This window comes from Phallusia mammillata, chromosome 4 (genome assembly GCF_965637545.1).
Source record: "Phallusia mammillata chromosome 4, kaPhaMamm4.hap1.1, whole genome shotgun sequence".
Classification (NCBI taxonomy): domain Eukaryota; kingdom Metazoa; phylum Chordata; class Ascidiacea; order Phlebobranchia; family Ascidiidae; genus Phallusia; species Phallusia mammillata.
This window is the reverse complement of record NC_137255.1, coordinates 11,396,628-11,420,131: the sequence shown is the minus strand read 5'-3', so window position 1 is coordinate 11,420,131 and position 23,504 is coordinate 11,396,628. Positions and strand designations below refer to the sequence as shown.

The 23,504-nt window shown below is 35.0% G+C and overlaps 1 protein-coding gene across 4 annotated transcripts in view; it reads right to left on the bottom strand.

Annotated features, from left to right (window-relative positions):
* The window catches only part of LOC145222348 (rab3 GTPase-activating protein non-catalytic subunit-like), a 45,428-nt gene that overhangs the window by 9,531 nt on the left and 12,393 nt on the right, over positions 1-23,504 (bottom strand). For all 4 annotated transcript variants that reach the window (XM_080088446.1, XM_080088447.1, XM_080088449.1 and 1 more), the window contains 16 exons: positions 20,230-20,474; positions 17,710-17,853; positions 17,359-17,527; positions 11,274-11,457; positions 10,439-10,573; positions 9,951-10,027; positions 8,917-9,066; positions 8,749-8,858; positions 8,561-8,683; positions 8,330-8,441; positions 7,888-8,037; positions 7,567-7,760; positions 6,779-6,818; positions 6,592-6,674; positions 3,182-3,233; positions 2,849-2,962 (listed from right to left, as the gene is read on the bottom strand). In XM_080088446.1, coding sequence (XP_079944572.1) covers positions 2,849-2,962; positions 3,182-3,233; positions 6,592-6,674; positions 6,779-6,818; positions 7,567-7,760; positions 7,888-8,037; positions 8,330-8,441; positions 8,561-8,683; positions 8,749-8,858; positions 8,917-9,066; positions 9,951-10,027; positions 10,439-10,573; positions 11,274-11,457; positions 17,359-17,527; positions 17,710-17,853; positions 20,230-20,474 — 2,082 coding nt within the window. The remainder of the gene's footprint in view (positions 1-2,848; positions 2,963-3,181; positions 3,234-6,591; positions 6,675-6,778; positions 6,819-7,566; positions 7,761-7,887; positions 8,038-8,329; positions 8,442-8,560; positions 8,684-8,748; positions 8,859-8,916; positions 9,067-9,950; positions 10,028-10,438; positions 10,574-11,273; positions 11,458-17,358; positions 17,528-17,709; positions 17,854-20,229; positions 20,475-23,504) is intronic.

The window sequence follows — 23,504 nt, the reverse complement described above, 5'->3', positions numbered from 1 at the left end:
AAAAACCTTCAGTTTGTGGTGCCTAGTTGCAAATAAATAAATTCTACACTTTAGAGCAGGGTTCTTCAACGGGGGAGATCATGACAATTTTGAGATTTGGGGGGCGATTTCAAAATTACTGATTGTATAAAAATACACAAGAATAAATTTATTTTGTCTTGCAAACAAACATCAGGCACATGGGGCATATGAGCTTTTGCTGCTATTTGAATATATAGCATTTGGCGATTTGTTTGTACTTTTTGCAATCTCGAGAGCAAGGTTGGGCTGTTTATTTGGCCACAGAGGACGCTTTGTTAAGGCTATGTATGGTGACCAGCTATACATCTTTTAATATAACGGTAAAGGTCTTTCCTTCAAACTTGTTTCACTTTTACACTTTCTATAGGCCTACTAGCGCTTCAAAAACTGGAAAGTAATTTAATTTGATAAATCTAGAAGTGTAAGTTAATAAAGTGGAATGTACAGGTTTCTCTTCTACCGAGTAATGCCCCATTGTTTTCAATCAAAATAACAAAAACGGCTATTGTTTGCGCATAATTGTATGATGTAATCTTATCTATGACGTCACCAACTTTGCTTGAATACGTTAGAAGTGCGTGAGATTGACCCTCAGTGTTGTTTAGTACTCTCAAGTCATTATGTCGGAATTTAATTTGAACCATTTTATAGTTTCATAATTTCATAAAGTTGGAGGGATAACCAGTAAAGTTATAGAGTAAAACATAACTTAATCAGGTAAATGTTGGGGCTACAGGGTAAAACTCAACAATTGACACCTATAAATGGCACATTCTACAAGCTATACAAATTTCAGCCAATTCCGACACTGTTCAAACAACTCAACCATTTTAGGGGGCTAGAGGGGTAAATATTGGGCTACAGGGTTAAACACAACAAATGACACCTATAAATAACAAATGTCCAAATTTCATTTAATTCTGCACTTGTTGAAAAAAAATTCACCCATTTTAGGGAGTTAGTGGGGCAACTAATGGGATTCTACACCAAAAAGTATAATGTAAAATTTTATCCAAATCGGCCAATGTTTAAAATTCTGACCAGAGGTGTTATTAGCAACATTCGTTAATGCTTCTGACATCACAAGGCTGTTAACAACCCTCCAACTGGTATGTGCAGTAATGCACAAGCACAAGTACCATATCCCGTGACCCAAAATTTTTTTTAAAATCTGAGGTGTATGGAACATTATTTAATTAGGCCATCTAACTCGCAACCAGATTTACATCAGAAGAAGGGGACTGTTTGCACAATACAGTAATACATTACCATAGTATTTTTTTAATGTAACAAACTATTCCTATCCTATGCAAGGAAAAACGATTTGACTAGGGAATTCATTTAACTCGGGTAATGAAATTGGTCAGGGGCTGATAATTGCCACCCTTTGCTCAAAAGGCAATAATTTTTGTACAAAACTAGAAGGGTGGCTTAGCACATATTGCCCTTGCATATACACTATAACCTATCTTAAAACATAAATATATTTCCTTTGCTTATTTTGTATTGGGTCCCATATTAGCCATCATCTTTTATAACTTTAGTCGTTTCTGCAGGCAAAAACTCATGGGTCCCCACACATGCAAAGTTGAAAATAATGCAATTCAAGAGATAACCATGAGAAAGTCGGGTGTTGTAAGGTAAAACACAGTGATCGGCACTGGGCTTAAATAATAATGCTATGTAGAATACAAACTATAAAGTTAGATTCACTCCAGATATTGTTTGAAGTATGTCCTATTTAACGTTTTAAAAAACTGACCCATTTCAGGGGGCTAGTAGGGCAACTAATTGGGTTTGACACACAAACTAAAAAATATATAAAAAACACAATGACTCAATCAATAGTACTGCAAAATTTCAGCCCAATCCGCCAATGTTTAAAATTTCGACCACTAGAGGTGTTTTGAGCAACAACCGTTACTGTTTCTGACGTCATAGGGCTGTTAACAAGCCCCTAACTGCCATGGCGCAAAAACGACCACCAAGCAACCCACCAATGAGCAACAAACAACTGGTTGCCCTTGTAACACTATTGCTCCAAAGAAATCTTTCGTTTGTGGTGCCCAGTAACATACAAATACGTTTTACACTTTAGGGGCTTGTGGGGTAAATGTTAGGACTACAGGGTTGAACACAACAATCGACACCTACAAATGGCATACTTTACAAGAAACCCAAATTTCAGCCAATTCTGACACAGTTTAAAAACTCACCCATTTTATAGGACTAGCGGAGTAAATACTGGGGTTATCAACAAAAACAAAGTGGGATGCCCATCTACATAACTATATCTACCATCTGTGTAAATTTCAGCCAAATCCATCAAACATTTGATGGAAAAACGAGTCGGACAAACTTTGGGAAGAAAAAAAAGAAAAAAAACAAAAACAATTCGAGTAAAATCAATATGTGTCCCCTTCAGGGAAGGGGACCCATAATAATAATCTCATGGTGAAAGTGTTGACCCAGAGTTCCAAAAGGGGAGAATTGAAAAAGTTGATCACTCGTTTAAAGAAAAAGTCAGTAAAGAATATGACAACATTAAGCTAGTGATGCACAATATCTACAACCTGCAACAGTATGATGCACCTAATGCAAGTTGATCACAAACACATCTAACTTATGCCCACTTGCACTTATAAGACCATTACACCATGGAACCTTTTCATTTGTGTTGACTGACAGCATACTAAATGCAATGTTTTATGACTTAAAAGTATCGGGGTAACCACTTACATGTGGTTGGAATAAATAAACATATAACAATCAGCCTAAAAAGTAATATGCCAATGCAATAAAAAAGTGTTGTTTGTATATAACTTACCTACAAATTCTTTCCAATGCTCTGAAAGAGTTACATCCAAAGTTTCGGAGAACAACATTTTGCAAGACACTTCTGATCTTCCCAAAGCTCGGCTAAGCAGCTCAGGTATATGACCTGTAGTGTACAGCACATGTCACAAGCAAAACAACAGCAGGTTTGGAGATATTTTCCATATACAGGATTCCTAATTATTATTCCATAAAAGGATTGGTACTAAAAGCAGCATTTATTACAGTATAAATGTCTTTTGGTATGGTTTTTGCCACTGTTTAGAACATTTGCCATATTTGTTCGGACATAAAACATTATTTACTATACAACCCAATTAAATACCTCTGCCATTTTGAAGAACATCAGAAACACAAACTAGTGAGGATAAATTGATCTAAAAAAACAAAAGGATACTAGCAATTACTATAATTAGTCATTTCCAATTCAAACCAGAGAAGTGGAGTTCCTGTATACTTCCATTTTATATATTCTATACCCTATTTACTGTTTATTATACCCTCTATTTGATCTACACACATGACTGTTTTTACAAGCAAAAACGGGGGTCCCCACACAGGTATATATGTGAATTGGTTTTGGTATAAAAATGGTACGATTAGAAAGCATTAACCCAAACTTAAAAAAAGTTTTGTCCATATTTTTTTGCATCATTATCGTCATCATATATTTACAAAAGTAGTAAAAACTAGAAGGGTGGCTTAGAACATTTTGTTGTTGCATTTACACTATAACCTATTTTAAAACATTAATATATTTCCTATGCTTATTTTATATTGGGTCCCATACCATCTACTGTCTTCTATAACCTTAGTTGTTTCTGCAAGCAGAAACTCATGGGTCCCAACACATGCAAAGTTGTAGATAATGCATTTCAAGAGATAACCATGTGAACGTTTAGTATTGTAAGGTAAAACGCAGTGATCAGCACTGGGCTTAAATCATAATTCTATGTAGTACAAACTATATAAATTTAGATTCACTCCAGATATTGTTTGAAGTATGTCATATTTAATGTTCTTTTTCAAAGAAAGGAAGGAGTAAATAGTGACATAATGGGGTAAAACAAAAAATGGATACATATGAATAGCAAATTCTACAAGCTGTCCAATTTTCATCCAATTCGAACATGATTAAAAGGGTCACCCATTTTAGGGATTAGTTGGTTAAGTCCTTCAGGGAAGGGGACCCATAAAAAGAACAGAAAAAAAATTCAATTCAATATCTGGCTTTGATATTGCTGTCCAAGGTCAGTTTTTAAACACAAATTTTCCCAAACACCTAACAGTACTGTATTAGAGACACTATAAATTAATACGCCATTTTGCGTATACATGACAAATTGTTTTTCACCTAACTTTGTTACGCATAACAAATACCATTGAACTATAGTCTCACCATGTGGACACCAAATGATTGGTTTAAGGCAGGGGTTTCGAACCTTTTTACGATCCCGTACCACCTGGACGCTCTGCACTGCCACGCGTACCACCATAGAGCACTAATGTACTCTACAGTGCTCTATGGTACCACTTCTTGCAGAACAACTAATTTGTTTGAACCATATTTCATTCAACGCTATCTTAAGCACCAAAACAGTAGATATATCTATCAACAGCAATCATTTGACATAATTAACGCGTACTGTGCCGCAGCGTTGTTCGGCTTTTCATAGCAAGTAGCAACTATGCTTTTTGTTGAGAATTGACATGACCTGTATTTTGAAGATCGTAATGATACAAAACAACAGGAATAGTTACGTAACAATGACAATAGGCCTGGGGACTGTTTTTTTGTAAACAAAACCAGACAAACAAAATATAAAGTTGCAAATTAAAGTTTTTGTGAACAAAACAGAAGCTACTCGCGTACCACCTGAAAACCCTTCGCGTACCACTAGTGGTACGCATACCACCGGTTGGGAACCCCTGGTTTAAGGTGTTCCCAGAGTTTATTTTTCAAAAAAAAATATTTTTTAAAAAAAAGCATATCAAATGAGTCTTCTTTTTCAACGATTGAATGACAAATCCTTAAGGCAGGGGTGGGCAAACTTTTCAGTCCAAGGGCCGCATTCAAAAGTTCTTTATCTTATGGGGCCGCATAGTATTTCATCAACGGCTGCCGATTGCTTGCTTGTTTTTGTTTTAAAATAACTGGTGTAAAGCATTTGGTTTATATCATATATATATCATTTAAATCCACCTAAAATGCTCAGATTAATAATTTCTAACTTAGTGCATAAGTTTAGCTAAACGAAGCTAACTGTTTATAACGTCATAATCGGTATTGTGACTTTTGTGGTGCCTGTTATTTCGCATTGTTTTCACACAATGAGCGAATAAAAAGCCTGACACATATAGTTACTAGGCTGGTAATCTTTTTTCCAGTCTCACGAAATCCGTTTTTAGCAGTTTAAAAATCAAAATATTTGGCAAAATAGTTTTAGTTACGTCACGGCCGCCATGCAGTGCATGTATTTTAATATACATGGTCACGGCCGCACAAACTCGTCTCCGCGGCCGCGTGTGGCTGTACGGTGGCTGTACGTTTGTTGTCACTTGATGGGACAAAATTGGTTGAAACACTACAGTTGTAATTGTTTTAAAATAAACAAGCATTTAAACAAGCACGTTTTTTTGTTAATAAATTCCTTGCGCCAACATTAAACAATGCGAGCCGCTTTTAGTATCCATGCGAGCCGCTTTTAGCATCCTTTTAGCGATTCTGAAGCCGTTTTTTGTCCATTTGCAAAGTAGTGCAACGACCTAAACTTGATCCAAAGTGACCAAAGTTTTGCCGTTAACAGTGTGAAGTGGGCTGTATTTAAAAACATGAATCGATTTTACTTTTATTTACTTTTATCGAACGAAGAAATTGTGGTAAGTGACGACTTGCATAATAACTGGGCAGAAACAGGCTAAAGCTCGTAAAACGTATCTGTGTTTGATTCCTAAGTATGGTGCGGGTACAGATACTGCACATGGTATAGGTATCGGCAAGTATTTTTTATTATTTTTAAAAACTCTACGCCTGTGCTTATAATACTATTCAGCGTTGCTCGGTAACTTTTCTCTTAAAAATTTACTAACATTTGGCGGGCCGTAGTTTTCCCACCCCTGCCTTAAGGTGTGTTTTTAAATCACACCATATTGTTAATATTACTAGTTTACATGTAAATGTGTTATGCGACCCATGCATGTCGGTTGCAGAAACAATTATGTTGTAAACTGCTATGTTAAGGTAGACCCAATAAAAATTTAGACAACTCAATGTACATTTTTGTAAGTGGCAACTTGTGTATGTGAAAATAGCATGTATGTAAATTGCAAATATATAGCCACCTTTCCAGTTGTATTGGTCATAATATGATTCTAAACTAAAGATATAAAATCTGTCAGGTTAAAAGTTTGTTAATGTGCAAAACTGTTGTTTCCTATCACTAAGGGTGGGCTTTATAACTTGAATTGCACGCCTGGCATGAAACCAAAAACTGTTTACATTGTTGGCAGTTGAATTTAGGTATGTTTTGAGTGCCTACTGGTGGAACAACTGGTTCATCAAGGACAAAAATTTCAAATGTACAAAAATGGTTCATATTTGTCACATGTGCAAATTTGAATACATTCCATCCTCTTTGTCTGACTAAAATATAGGACACCATATAACAAAGAAAAAGGCAAGCAAAACAACAGACAAACCAATATTTTAACTGGTTTAAAATGTTACCCACAAACCTGTGATGCAGGGACATGAGCAGTGTGAGCAATGGCAAGTAAAACATTCACATGAAAACAATCATCAACTCTTTCCAAAGGTTCTAAAAAACATCAGACACATAATAATTTGTGCTGTGAAGAAACATTTAAATACTTTCAAAAACTCTATTTCAAATTAACTCTGTTGCCACTATTTTTTGCACACCTTCAAAGCTTGCAATGTCACAGGTGGAGGTTCCAGTACTCTAAACACATTCAAAGGTTACAGTTTAATCATGTTTAATGTTTAGCTGTGACCACAAAATTCTGTGTTAATTTGACCTATTCGTTCTGCTCATAGACTGTAATTACACATACAGTATGGTGCTATATCTAGAGCAACGGTTCCCAAACTTTTCTAAAAATTGTGCCTGGTGGAGCCTTTCGCAATTAATTTAATATTTCGCGGCCCTATAAAAATCACATAATGCTATAGGAAAAATGCAAAACCCATGTTTCTTATAGTACACTGGTGCAGTCATGGTTCTTTTTAATGTAACAATATTTTTTAACTAATGCAAAAGATTCGCTGATAGCTGGTAGTGCAGCCTAATATATGCTTTATGATGTCACAAGAGACATCCTAAAACACCCTATATTATCAAATAATAAAGCATATTTTTTTCTGGTATAGCATAATAATAAAGCTATAATGTTGAAAACATTCGCTAACTAAAGACTAACATAAAACAAGCTTTGTTATTGAATCACAATCATTGCTGTACAGTGCGGACCCTCTAAAATTGCTTTAAAGTTTTAAAGACTAATTCTCATTGCGGACCGTCTAAAACTGCTGTACGGACCCCAGTTTGGGGACCACTGATCTAGACAAACAGAAAAAAAGTATGTCAAAATCACAAATCATGTTTAATGTTCTACTCTATGAAGTACCTGCAACATTCATGTTCTTTTTTGTTTTTGTTTTTTTGAAATAAAACTACACAATTTTTTTACCTGTAGCCATTGAATAAAGATGTCGCACACAAAGGCCACCATATAGCAAGCAGGTGTGCTTTTTTTTTCTTGGCATACATTGTCTCTGATTAAATTTAAAATCTTTGTACATTTGTATTCACCATGATCCTCAATGCTTTTCACAGCTATCAACTTCATGTATTCAAGAAGTACAAGAGAATGCTTTGTGAGATCTAATATCAAGAATATTTAAAACTCATTTTAATTACCTGCTTTTCAATTTCAAAAGTAATGGTTATCAGGTTTTTGGATTCAAAAATAGACTATTTTCATGCATGGTATTAGTGCATGTACACCTACCTTTACACATTTTGCTTTCTGATTCAACAAAATAACTAAAAAGAAGAAAAAGCAAATCATCATCTAAAATTTTTCCAAACTTGTTCATAACGAACAGAACATTGGCTGGTAGTGATCCATTGCAAAATGATGGACTGAACAGAAAATGACCTTGGGACAAAAACAAAACTTGCATCAATTTAGACTAGAACTAAATATCAAATATTATACTTAACTAATAACCGTTACAGAGCACTCAAACAGTTTAAAAAAAACATTATTACATTAACAGTAAGAAAATGATTCAACCAGTGATGCAACAAACCCACTAAATTTGGTATAAACTGAATATTCATAAAATTTTCAGCCGAATAAATCCGAAGCTTCGCAGCAGCGCTATTTTAACAATTGTTCTTCATGTTTATTTGTTTGTCACAAAAACAAAAGTAACTCAAACAGTTACCTATCATTTGCAGTTTATTAGAATCCCCAAAAGAGTTTTCCATATTGCACATGCCATTTTTGTCAGCTGAAAAATATTCCAAACAGGTTGAAACTGAAAGAAAATTGGCATCCTAAATAAAAAGAATGGTATTATTAAAATGCAACATATCCTGAACCAGCCTAATATATAACAATAATGAAAATTGGTGATTTTATTTTAAAGATGTTATAGTTCATAAAAGCATCTTACCTCTAAATGTAAAAAACTTTTCTTGGATGGATCAAAAAATGCATAGAATGTTGCAAAAACATTTTTCTTGTTCTCAAATCCTGTTTGAATTTGCGTCATTTCATCACTTCTCAATGTATTGTCCTTCACCAATTTATTACTTTGAGACATGATAGTACACTACTAAGTCCATTTAAGCATTTACAAACCACATTAATTTTAGAGTCCTTTGAAATTTGTTGAATGTCTTCATACATATTAAGAACTGATATTACATGCTTTAAAAACCGCAAAAACTCCCGTTCTTCTTTATATTGATCTAAGCAACAAAATTTTAAAAACAGATGCCCACAAAAACAGATTTGATAAAAAATCACCTTGTTCTGTCAATCTTTTCAGAATTGTGTTAACACAACTGCGGATAGTTGGACAATGAACAATGTTTTTTTTCAGCACTTGTTCAAAGGCTTGTTGCTGAAAAGAACTCATATCCATTTTCAAAAGGATTCCTAAGATTTCATTTTCATCTGTAAGAGCAATATTTACATTTATGATGTACAGAATATTTGGTGTGAGAAATATATTCAGTTGAACCAGATATTTACAAAGACTTACTTTAGCCTAATAATTTGTTGTGACTTATTAGATTATATCACATGTTTTTCCAACTGCATCTCAGGTCACTATTTGACCATTAGCCAATGGGGTATCTGTACATATTACTTGAAAATCTCAGTTGTAAATTGGATTCTGTTCTTACGATTTGTAAATAAGGAGCATACAAAAGCTTGGCATGTACATACATTTTTTATCCCTATAAGTCTACTTGACCTGTAATATACTTTTTTATTTCACAAAAATCCTTTTAGGGCCATTATAAGCTAAATATCTAAAAACATTTTTTGATTACTTTACAGACAAAATCATTGTAGGCCTACATGGACTTGTTTATATTTTTTATAAAAGGAGCATATCACTTTTGCAAAAAGTATCCATCATATAAGTAAACACACAATGACTTGCTACCTTCTCCAATCCCTAATTTTTGAATTAAACTAAATTTATACACTTTATTCTATACATATCTACAATCATCATGTAAACCAAAAGTTTATCAACCCTACACTTTTCTACTTGAAGGCTACTAAATGTTTTACCCTTTACCATAACCATAACATAAGTCCAAGAAAATTATTTTTACGTTATGAAGTAAAAATAGCATTTGACTGGTCAACTAGAATCAATTGACAGACTTGTCAACCTATACAATAATAATAAAATTTGATGTTGTGAATTGAAAAATGTTTAAATCACCCGTTTTAACAACTGTTTATATCAAACCATGGTTCAACATCAGTTCGACACCAAAATGACAGAAATTAAACTAAGTAAAGGAGATACAAATATTTACCAGGTTTTTCAGAATGCAAAAGAAAGTTGATCTTTTTAAGGAGATGAATGTGACGTGCTCTATTGCTACTTGAATCACTGAAAAATAAACTTATAGTATAACACATTTGTTTGACTGAAATTAAAAAAGGGTTGGTTTTAGGGATCGTTCGGTTTAGTGACAAAAGCATCATATTTTAATTAGTTTTAAATCATTTTATGTCACAACTTTTTGTTGGTTTTGTGTAAATCTCAACTTAAACTGGTTATTGACAACTGATCCATGATTTTTCAACACATACACATATTTGGAAACATATAAATAAACTATTATAGCAATTTGGAAATCTTCGGGGTGAATAGGAAACCTGTTGTTGATTTACCTCTAACCTTATACCTTCAAACACTACAAACATGATGGGCAACCACAAGTAGTATGATTAAGAACTACTTTTTGCTTTTTAACATAAAGATTTTATATGCATAACAGTTGTAAACAATTCAACTAACCTTAGAGCCACATGGAAAGGTATATTAATTGAGCTGATTTGTCCATCAATGCTTATTATACAGCACCAGGTTTTCATACGATTATTTTCCACTGCATGATCAGGCATCAGCGTTTCATGGCCCACTTTTAGCAATCTAGTGATGCAATATTGTTAACAAAATAACATAATGTATTTATTGATTGGTGGCAAAAATATATACACATCATTCCAAATAATCATATTCCTAATGTAAAACACTTGTAGGATCTTTATACAGACAAAACCGGTTAATCACAAGCTAGTTAATCAGGAAAATTGTTAAACAGGATGTTTTTAAACTATTGCTTATCATTTGTGAAAAGAACATTTCTGAATAAACCAGACAAATTTTAACCAATTGTTTTAATGAGCTGGTTTATTGAATTTTATGTGAAAGGTCGCACAGACGACAAAAAACATAAACAAATATTGTGTCACAAATGTATGCCCATTACATGGCACATTGTGGAGTGTCTGTGGGTTGTTCTTTCTCTGTCAAGGTGCACAAGATTATTTTAAACAAACAAATATGCTGTTTAAATAAAAGTATCCACTCAGATTAAATGAAAACTCACTATTTATTGCTTTTCACAAACTATTTACAAGTTTATGTGAGTAATAATTGATAAAATTTGCATCAAATTTAATGATTGCTGAAGAGACTTTGTGAAATCTAACATGCTTTTCACTTTGTGAAATCTGCCACTTGCAGCTTTAGGGTAACTGATGGTAAGAATACCAGGGTATATCCAACAAATACAAATTGGATGTGGAGAAACAAAATTACACTTATAAAAATTTACAATTAATTTTACCTAGATGTTCTGTTAATGTTAAATGCTGCAACCCTTGGTCCAAAAATACAACACCATACTTCAAGAATTCCTCGTTTAGGGGCAAAAACCACCAAAAACAGTGAACTGTTATGTGAGTTTTTAATATTGTCCTTTTGAGTTTCATCAAATACACGCATAAATGAAACCTGTGCATCTCTATATCCTTGAAAGGTAAAAATGGTTTGTCAAATGATCACTACCAACACATACATTATTCACCAAACTTGAAACTACATGTACACTGTACTTTCAGCTTTTAAAATGCAATTCACCAATGCAAAGTATAACACTTTCAACTTTTACAACACTAAAAGTGTAGTTTAACACATATTGCCATTGTACATACACTGTTAAGTACATAAATAAAAATATATGCCGACAATGGGAGATCTACTTAAAGTTGTTTAAACTAATTGTGGGATAAGTATTGGGGGACAATGGGAGATCTACTTAAAGTTGTTTAAACTAATTGTGGGATAAGTATAATGTGAAACATAACAATTGACACACCTCAAGTGTATTTTACGTATCGTTCAAATTTTAACCAATTTAGACATTGTTGAAAAACAATTACATTTTTGGTGCCTGGTCGGGCAAATTGTGGTCGGGCAAATTATTTTTAAAAAATACTGAGGTCCATTTATACATCAGTTGAAACCTACATCTTTTTTCTAATATCCTGAAAGTCAAATATTAGTGGTTCATTAAAAGTTTGTGATGGACCCTTGCATACCTTTTCGTACTTGTGCACCCCATGCATATTTTGGTGAACCCTAGGGTGCACCGTGCACACCGGTTGAAGAGCACTGCTTTACCGTGCACACCGGTTGAAGAGGCTAGTAACTGTTTAAATAGTCCCAACATTTTTGCAGACAAAATGGGTTTACACACACATGTTTATGTGAAGTGTTCAACAATAACAGGTTGCCTAATTGATACAAAACTCATGTATTGTTTTTCTAGGTTTAAGTGTGTAAGGAGCCACAAAAAAAGAATGAAGGATAACAGCAAACGATAAAAATCTGAGTAGCTAATTTTTGTTAATTATACTTCTCTGCAGAAAGCTGACTTATGAGACACAATGCAATAAACAACTAGAATAGTGGTTTTCCAATATATTGCCAGTTTATATATACTCTATCAAATTTAACGATGTATCACATACACCATTTACTATATTTATGATGGATATATATTTGGCACCTACATTTCATTGGGTCCTATCTTTTTCCTGGCACTTTATAACATAATTGTTTCTGCAAGCATAATCTAATGGGTCCCCGCACATATGCATATGCGATTTGGTAACAGTAAAAATAGGGCACAATCATTGTTAGATATTTACCAATTTACTATACACATCATTTGATCTACACATAAGATTGTTTTTGCAAGCAAAAACGAATGGATCCCCACACGCGCGTTTGTGCGGATTTATGGTAAACAAACATCCTGGTTATTTTTAGATTCTTAAGGAAAAAAACCAACTTTAGCCTTAACCCAACTTTAAAAGTTATGTCCATATTCTTTTTGCATTATTATTGTCATATAATTACAAAAAAACAGTAAATAAGAACAGGAAAAATACTTTCAATTTAATCTCATGCTTTGACCTTGATATTGTCGTTCAAGGTCAGTTTTTAAACACAATTTTCCAAAACTAAAAATCTGCTTGATAACTTAATAAAACGACATAGCATAGCTGCGCAAAAACAGCTGATATCTAATCACCAACACAAATGTCTCGTAAAACGTCTGTCCAGACGTCAAGCTGAGCACTCCCGTTGCATTCACCCGCCTTAATCGTAAACAAGTGAATTACTCCCTTGAGAGTTGGGACTTCTATCTGACTGACAGTGTACACACATTATGGGCTGCAAAAGTAACTATTTGGCCGATTAAGGCAAATTTTTAAATACTAAACGAACTAGAATGGTGGCTTTCTGATATACTTACATTTTATATATTCTATATGATATTTACCAATTTACTATACACATTATTTGATCTACACATATGACTGTTTTTGTAAACAAAAACGAATGGGTCCCCATACGTGTGTTTGTGCGGATTTATGGTAAACAAACGTTGCAGTGATTTTTAGATTTTTAAGGACAAATTTTTAGAAAGCATTTCTATCGTAAACCAGTGAGTTACTCTCTTGGGACTTCTGCCTACAGTGTCTTTCTTGACCAAACGAGCGTTAGACACATTTACGTTTCGGGGGCCTGTGGGTGAACCGTTGGGTAATTCAGGGTCAAACTTCTGGAGGATCAAGTTTAGATTAATAACTAACATGTGTCCAAATTTGAATAAATTTGAAGCACTCTTTCTTTACCAAACAAGCGTCACACAACCAGCGTTAAAAATTTTACGTTTCAGGAGCTTGGGGGTGAACCGCTGGGTAATTCGGGGTCAAACTTCTGGAGGATCAAGTTTGGATTAACTAGAAGAGTGGCTTTCTGATATACTTCCATTTTATATATTCTATACGATATTAAACAAATGGGTCCCCACACGCGTGTTTGTGCAGATTTACGGTAAACAAGTGTTGCGGTGATTTTTAGATTCTTAAGGACAATTTTTTAGAAAGCATTAACCCAACAATAAAAAAAAATTGTTCGTATTCTTTTTGCACTATTATTGTCATGTAATTACAAAAACATTAAAAAACGTAACAAATACTTTAATCTAATCTCTTGCTTTGACCCAGATATTGTCGTCCAAGGTCGGGTTTTGAACACATTTTTTTTTAGAAAGCCTTAACAGTTGTGTTACAGACACTTTAAATTAAAAAGCATTTTGCTACAAGTGTATACATAACAAATTGTTTTTCATTTAACTTTGTTGCGCAAAACGAATACCATTTGCCTGTAGTAACCTCTTAGGGTGCACACGCCAAACGACTGTTTGACCTTTTGACACCGTTTTCAATAGCACGCCATCCTTCGTGTTCAACAATACTGTTAAGCCTAATTTATACATGCCTTGAGTATTGACTCCTAAATTGATTGTCAAAAAACGCTACGTTATGAAGAAAGAAAGTTTTGAACTGTGTTTGTAATACCGACCAGTTGACCTTAAGTAACCCGTGATGATGCGGCGGCCAACCTGACAACGAGCATTTAAACCAACATTTATTTGGCAAAAAAGTCAAGTTAATTTTATCATCTTTACTTTGATTAACAAAGTTTTTCTTGACATATACAAAACCGAAGCAAGGTTATTAGGTTAAAACACGTCATAGGTGTAAAACCTTCGCCAAAACTAAAAATGTGAGTAATAACTTAATAAAACGACATAGCATTGCTGTGCAATACAGCTGATTTCTAGTCACCGAAACGACGTCTCGTAAAACGTCTGTCCGGCGTCAAGCTGAGCCCTTCTGCTATCGTAAACCAGTGAGTTACTCTCTTGGGACTTCTGCCTACAGTGTCTTTCTTGACCAAACGAGCGTTAGACACATTTACGTTTCGGGGGCCTGTGGGTGAACCTCTGGATCATTCGGGGTCAAACTTCTAAAGGATCAAGTTCAGATTGATAACTAACATATGTCCAAACTTGAATAAATTTGAAGCACTCCTTCTTTACCACAAGAGCGATAAAAACCAGCGTTAAAAATTTTACGTTTCGGGGGCCTGTGGGTGAACCGCTGGGTCATTCGGGGTCAAACTTCTAGAGGATCAAATTCAGATTGATAACTAACATATGTCCAAATTTGAATAAATTTGAAGCACTTTTCTTAACCACACGAGCGATAAAAACCAGCGTTAAAAAATTTACGTTTCGGGGGGCCTGTGGGTGAACCGCTGGGTCAAGCGGGGTCAAACTTCAGGAGGATCAAATTTGGATTATTAACTAACATCTCTGTAAATTTGAATAAATTTGAAGCACTGTTTCTTGACCAAACGCGTCTCACAAACCAGCGTTAGACAGAAAAAACAAATACGGACAAAAACAATATGTGTCCCCTTCAGGGAAGGGGACCCATAATAACTAACATGTGTCCAAATTTGAATAAATTTGAAGCACTCTTTCTTTACCAAACCAGCGTTACAAACCAGCGTTAGACAGAAAAAATAATACGGACAAAAACAATATGTGTCCCCTTCAGGGAAGGGGACCCATAATAACCTACTGCAAACAAGTGTTTAACATTTCAGCACATTAGGGCTTGTATTTATGGCCTAAAACTTATTATTTTGGGGTTTCAATAAATCCAATAAAAAGTTACAAAATTCTTTAGAATAGCTTACATTGCACCAACCAACAAAGCATGAAACCCTCAGATTATGTACTGGGTCAGTACAGCCGTTTTTCATTTTTTTCATTTTGAGGGCCTGTGGGTGAACCGCTGGGTCGTTTGGGGTCAGGGATCCAACAAGGTCAAAATTCAAATGGACCATCTTTAGACCAATATCTATAACGTGTGTAAATTTGAAAAAGTTTGAACCATTCTTTCTTGACCAAAACATGGGAACAAATCCGCGTTAGACAGAAAAAAAGAAAAAAAAAATAGACAAAAACAGTATGTGTCCCCTTCAGGGAAGGGTAATAAGTCTGGTGAGAGCCGCAAAATAAGTAGTTGGGAGCCGCATGTGGCCCTGAGAGTCATGGTTAAGAATCACTGCTCTAGGTTATTTGTCCAAAAATATAGTTGCGATGTGACGTAAAATCATTCTTACAGGACTTTGCCATAACTACAGTATACCTTCAGTGACCTCTCGTCATGTGGCGGTCAAGCTGACAATGACTGTTTAATGACCATTTATCGTGGCTTTCATCTAATCTGCCTGAAACATCATAAAGTGAAGTAACGTTTATTGAATTCAAATCAAGTTTCAGGTGTGAAACTTTCCCTAAAACTAAAAATGCACATGCTAACTAAATTTAACTGATATCTCACTGAAAAGACTGCATAGTAAAAAGCCTTTGTTTGTGCGTGCAGCAGAGACCCTGAGACCAGCCGCTCTACATTAAACTGCCATAGTTGTAAACCAGTAAATTACTCCCTTGGTACTACTATGTTATAGTATAGGCATAAGGTTTAGTCAACGTTCAACAAACATTCACTTCTTCAGGGTTGTTAAGATTTCGCTGATGGAGCTAAAATTTTAAGTACTAAACGAGAAATCAGCTACAAACAATTGTATAAAATTTTTCAGCACATCAGGGCTTTATTTCAGGCCTTAGGGAGTGGTAAACTTACATCCGAATATTTGGGAGTTAAGGGTTAGAAAATGGGTGAATCTAACTAAAAGTTACAAAATACTTTAGAAGACTTCACAATGCACCAAGCAATAAAGTAGGAAACTACTGGATCAGGTACTATAGTAAATAGACCATTTTTTTTTTGAAAAAAAACGTTTTGGGCGCCAGGGGGTAAACTGCAGGGCCGTTCGGGTCAAACTTAAAAAAAATCAAATTTCGATAAATACCTAACGAGTATGTAAATTTGAATACATTTGAAGCACTCTTTCTTGACCAAACACATGGAACAAACCAGCGTTGGGCAATAAAATAAGGACAAAAACAAATGTTTTAGCTCTGGCACTGTTTTTGTATGAGAAAAACTTTATGAAACCCCAAAGCAAACACACCCAATTTCTCTGATAGTTTGTGTCCTGAGTATGTTACAATACAGCTACATTCAATGACAAATCAAGAAAGCCATATTGTGGCAAAAGAATACCAAAACATTCTTTGCTGTGTAGCATAACAGGTACATGCTTAACCACATCAAACTCAGGCAGTTCCATGCCGACAATGACCTCTTAACACTGTTTCAGTCATTTGCTGCACAACAACACCAATTTCCGGTTATATGGAAATCCCAGTATGGTTTGGTGAGTTTGTTACTTTTCTTAATTGAAAAGTTATACAGAGCACATTTCCAACCATAAACCTATCAATTACTCCTATTGCCCCTCAGAGGATAGGAGAGTGGGCAGTCAAGGCACACAATTTTTAAAATATATTCAGGGCTGCAAGGTATTCACAAATTGGAATGAGCTATAATTTTAACAAACAAGAAAAACTCTCTTAGCAACTGTAACAGTTTCACCTTTCCACATTCTTAGTATATAACCATCTGTTATATCAAGTAGTATAATTCGACCGAAGCTGTCAGTAACAGCAGCCAACCAGTTGCACCCTGGAGCCAAACATATTGAATGTCCCTGTCTTCTGCTATCAGGTAATCCATGGGCAATCTCCATTGGTTGCCCTTTAGTCTGAAAACAGATAATTTTGTAACTAAATTGTAATTGCTGAATGAACCTTAATTTAACTTTTTTAATGCCTTGGAACAAAACTAACATTCTTTTAATGCAACTTTTTTATTTAGTATGTTATGGGTTGAACAATTTAAAATGGTATAAATTGAAAAATTGGTAAAAAACAACCTAGGCCTTACAATTTGCTGCTTCTGATCATCATTGTTGAGATCAACATCTTTTTGATTCCAATTCCACCAACTATTAGCAGCAGAATAAATTGCAGTTTTCAGTTTACTGGCAACTGCTGATGCAACATGAGATAACTGAAACTCTGATTCATCCTGTTTAAAAATAAATGATAAATAATATTTATTTGTTGTACAACAAAAGCATTTTTGACTAGGCAATAATAGATAACAATCAATTTTCTAGAATTGTAAACAAGGAAAACGTACACATTAATTCCTTAAAGAATCCAAAGAGTTATTTTGTCAGGACTGCAAAAAGCTGATGGTCTTTCCACAATGTTAATTAAAGTCAAACAGTGCCAGTGTTAAATTTTAATATCAAGTGAAATGTATAAAATGTCCTCCACTGACTATTATAAGTTCATTGGTCACAACCGCAACTTACTCATGCTCTTTTATTTACCCCCCACAACCTTATTCAAGAATCAAAACAATGAAAACGAATAATTTATTTAAAGACTAAACAAACACAAGTTACAGGCCAAAGACAAATATATACTATTAGGCCAATACTGAAAGAGCTAGAATTAAAACGTGGATTTTACTCTGCATCATGTAACCCCTGCGAAGTCTGAATGTCTTCATTAAACTAGAAGGGTGGCTTAGCATATATTGCCCTTGCACATACACTATGATCTATTTCAAAACATAAATATATTTCCTATGCTTATTTTGTATTGGGTCCCATATTAGCCATCGTCTTTTATGACCTGCAAGCAAAAACTCATGGGTCCCCACACATGCAAAGTTGTAGATAATGCACTTCAATAGATAACAATGAGTAAGTTTGGTATTGTGAAGACAAACACAGTGATTGGCATAGGCGCCGAGTAGGCGGTGGCGGGGTGGCGCCGCCACCTTGAGTTTGTAAAGCACGGTGGCGGCCACCGTGGATATTTTGTTTTTTTTCTAGCGGTATCGCACGCAACATCGTAAAATCTGAGAAAAATCACGATGCTTTTAAACAAGTGTGGCGAAAAAGCAGCAAAAAAACTCCAACCTTTTTTGGATAGCACCATGTTTATGACGTTAAACGCACAATTGTTGTCAGTGAATGTTTGGCCTTTATTGTGTACAATTCGATTGTGCTGTAATAAATGGTTATTTTAGGTGATACAAAGCAACAACAACAGCACAAAACATTTTTCAAACGTTGCGAAACCAATGATAAACGTTACACAGCAAAGTGTTCCAAATAAATACTATTTAAAAATTTCTTTTTTATGATTTTCACAAACATTGCATTCTATGGAAAGTTTGTTGGGCTTTGGGTTTGAGCTCATGTGGTTGCACGCATTAGTGACATCACATGAAATGATGTCATACTTTAAGTCCGCCCATTTTTGCAAAACTCGGCGCCTATGGTGATTGCTACTGTGCATATCTAAATATATGTAAAAACTATTTAAATTAAAAAACTCATTTTAGGGGGCTAGTGGGATAACTAATTGAGGTTCAACACACACAAACTCAAAAGTAGGAAACCACAATGACTCAATCAATAGTACTGCAAAATTTCAGTCCAATCTGCCAATGTTTAAAATTTCAACCACTAGAGGTGTTTTGAGCAACAACCGTTAATGTTTCTGACGTCAAAGGGCTGATAACAACCCCCGAACTGCAATGGCGCAATAACGATAATTGGCATACTTTACAAGCTATCAAAATTTTAGCCAATTCTGACATTGTTTACAAACTCACCCCTTTTAGGGGGCTATCGGGGTAAATACTAGGGTTATCCGGACAAACAAAGTGGGATGCACATCTACATAACTATATCTACCATCTGTATAAGTTTCAGCCACATCCATCAAGCATTTGATGGCAAAACGAGTTAGACAAACTTCAGGGGAAAAAACATTTTAGGGGGCTAGCGGGGTAAATACTGGGGTTATCAACAAAAACAAAGTGGGATGCACATCTACATAACTACATCTACCATCTGTGTAAATTTCACCCAAATCCATCAAACATTTGATGGAAAAGCGAGTCGGACAAACTTCGGGAAAAAATACCCATTTTAGGGGACAAACTTTGGGGAGAAGAAAAATGAAAGAAAAAGAAAACATTTTGAGAAAATCAATATGTGTCCCCTTCAGGGAAGGGGACCCATAATAAGCTCTAGTAACAAAGATTGGGGTTAAAGGCATTAACTCACTGTGACCATTTCCTGCAGATAAAAATCAATGGTGGTTGCACCAAGTGAAATGGCCAGCCAATAATCTTGGCCTACTTTACTAATGCTAGCAGTTCACCACAACCCATAACCTTATATATATTGGACTAATGTGTCACAGACTAATATGTTACAGCACTTTTGTTTTGGTGACTGGTAACATGTGAAATGTTCACAACATTTTACTCTTTGGTCACTAGCTGGGTAACCACTGGGCCAGATTGCACATTTACAAGATCATCACACACTTACACTAACCTTTATGTTCTTTCATTAAATGAAAAGATACTTACAGGATAGAAAAAAAAGCCAACATATGGCCCAAACCCAGATGTAACAATTTCATGAACTGGTGGGTTTGTCAAAGAAACTTCAGCATTGTAACCTCCATTTATTGTCAAATTCTGCAGGTCGTCAAATGGAGAAGATGATACAAGACCTCGATTGAAAAAACTTAAAATTGTTTCTTGACCAATAAATTGCAATTTCCTAAAAGTCAGTGGAGCAGAAAAAGATGCTGTTGTACCGTATGCAGAAGCTAAAATATAAAGTGTAATTAATAATCATCTACATTTGCCCAAAATCTCCTTTATCACACAAGTTTGAAAACACAGCAAATCTAAGTGTAGTAATTTTGTCTTGTGCAAATCACATAACGCTTCATAGTATGGTGTAGCTGTAGCATGTTTTGTCATTATCCACCACTTGTGCTATTCACTATTTTACACACAATAACGTTTTAACATTGTGCAGCTTTTTCCGGCTTGGTGATTGTTTAGTGCCATTGTAGCGCTATTTGTGCTTTTACCAAGTGAAATAAACTCAACTTAACATGATAAAAACTATAAGGGTGGCTTAGCACATTTTGTCTTTGCATTTACACTATAACCTATTTTAAAACATAAATATATTTCCTATGCTTATTTTGTATTGGGTCCCACATTAGCCATCGTCTTTTATAACCTTAGTTGTTTCTGCAGGCAGAAACTCCCCACACGTGTAAAGTCAAAAATAGTGCATTTCAAGAGATAACCATAGTCCACATGTAGGGATGTTCAAAGTAGAATATCGAATCCTTTGGATTCGAATCCACTTAGATTCGACTCCATTTTTGCCGTTTATATCGGGTAATTGGAACCGATATAAATGTGTGCTCTTGTCGTTGGTAAAAATGTGAACACATGCGTTATGCTTTTACGTCGATGCCTGGTCATGGTCCCATCGCCATCAAATCTGTGAGCGATATAAGTCACGAGTCATGAGTCGCTATGACAATGCTATAATGACGGTGATGCATTGGAGGCATAATTAAAGGTGGGCGTACTTGTCGTTACGCATCTGATCACATGATTACGATTATGCGTTGCAATTTGCAACGCCTCACCGGCATTTGTTTTTGTGACTTTGACAACAAAAAACTTTCAACGGTCATGGCGTTGAGCAGTGATTGGAAGCATGGGATTGTGTTAATATCACAAAAAAATGAAGGAATTCCAAAACATATGACGTTTGCGTCATTTTTAACCCCAATACAAAATGTAGTTAGTAAACTCTGCAAACTTAACGTTTCGTATTGCAAAATCGCTGGTAGTTAATTTGAATTTGAAAATTAATTGACCTATGTCCCAACTTTGTTTGCTAGATTGCCTGATTTTGCAGTTGATTTAAGTTGACAAACATTATATATTTATACATTAGAAAGCCTATGTCAGTCCTTTACCACCAAACCAAGTTACCACAGCATGCTTACAACATAGTTACTTCTGCTGAAGGCAATAAACACCACTAAATAAAATTGTTACAATTATTTTTTAACCTTATGCTAATTTTTCTGACTTTGTGGATTTTGGGCATTTAGTTTCAATACATTTGTTAAAAGTTTTTTCCAAGTGTTTTTCTTTGTTATGATTGGTATTTTTTACCTTTTAAATGAAGAATATGTTTTATTAAGTATAAACAGGGTTGCCATACCATCCTTATTTCTAAGATTCGTCCTTATTTTGAAGGGCTATGTCTTAAAAAGTTCATTGTCCTTATTTCTAAGAAATGTCCTTATTTTTGACTTGAGTCCTTCTTCTGTCTTATTTTCAACAATTACTGGTCAAAATCCCTGCTACAAGTAAAAGTAAACCTAGACCTGAGCTGTTGTGAAATGTACGAAGTATTTTCTACGAACAAAGAGTGGCTGAAACAGATTATTTCTGCCAATATATTGCATATGATATGTCATGGCTCGTATAAATGCAAAGATTTGTTCAAAAACGTTTGTTTTGTTTTGTATCAAAATTTAGTTTTTCGGTTGTCCTTATTTTTGCTTTCAAGTCGATGGCAACCCTGAGTATAAAACTGGTCTCTTTTCGATTAATGATTGCACAGTCAAAAATAATATAAGAATTGGATTCGATATTCTAGATTCGAAACAATTATCCTAGAATACCCAGTTAATCTACTTTGAACATCCCTATCCACATGCTGCCCAAATTTAGCCAATTGCCAAAACTGTTTTATAAACTTACCCATTTTAGGGGTCTAGTGGGGTAACTAATGGGGTTTGACACTAAACTAAAAAAAATATGAAACCTCAATGACTCAATCAATAGTACTGCAAAATTTCAGCCCAATCTGCCAATGTTTACAATTTTGACCACTAGAGGTGTTTTGAGAAACAACCGTTAATGCTAGGGCCATTAACAACCCTGCCATGGTGCAAAAACGTCCACCAAGCAACCCACCAACGAGTAACATAAAACTGGTTGCCCTTGTAACACTATTGCGCCACAGAATTCTTTTGTTTGTGGTGCCCAGTAAAATATGTTTTACGCTTTGGGGGCTTGTGGGGTAAATGTTGGGGAAACAGGGTTGAACACAACAATCGACACCTATAAATGTCATACTCTACAACAGGGGTTCCCAACCTGTGGTAAGCGTACCACCAGAGGTACGCGAAGGTTTTTCAGGTGGTACGCGAGTAGCTTCCTTTTTTTGCACAAAAACCTGGATTCATAACTTTATATTTTGTTCTGGTTTTGTTTACGAAAAAATTCCCTGAAGCCTACTCTTATTGTTACGTAACTAATCCTGTTGTTTCGTATCATTACGATCTTCAAAATACAGGTCATGTCAATTGTCAACAAGAAGCACAGTAGCTTTGAAAAACCGTAGAATGCTGTGGGACAGTGGGCGTTAATTATGTCAAATGATTGCTTTTGAAAGATATCATGTACTGCTTTATAGCTTAAGCTACAAATAGCGTTGAATAATGCTAGTTGTAAGGTAAAAGTCGATCAGAATAAAATGTTCAACAACAGTTACATTTGAAGAGGTAGTTTATGCTTCATAGTAGCACCCCTGCTCTACAAGCTATCCAAATTTCAGCCAATTCCGACATTGTTTACAAACTCACCCATTTTAGGTGGCTAGCAGGGTAAATACTGGGGTTATCAGGACAAACAAAGTGGGATACACATCTACATAACTATATCTACTATCTGTGTAAGTTTCAGCCAAATTAATCAAACATTTGATGGCAAAACAAGTCGGACAAACTTTAGGCAGAAAATAACCTATT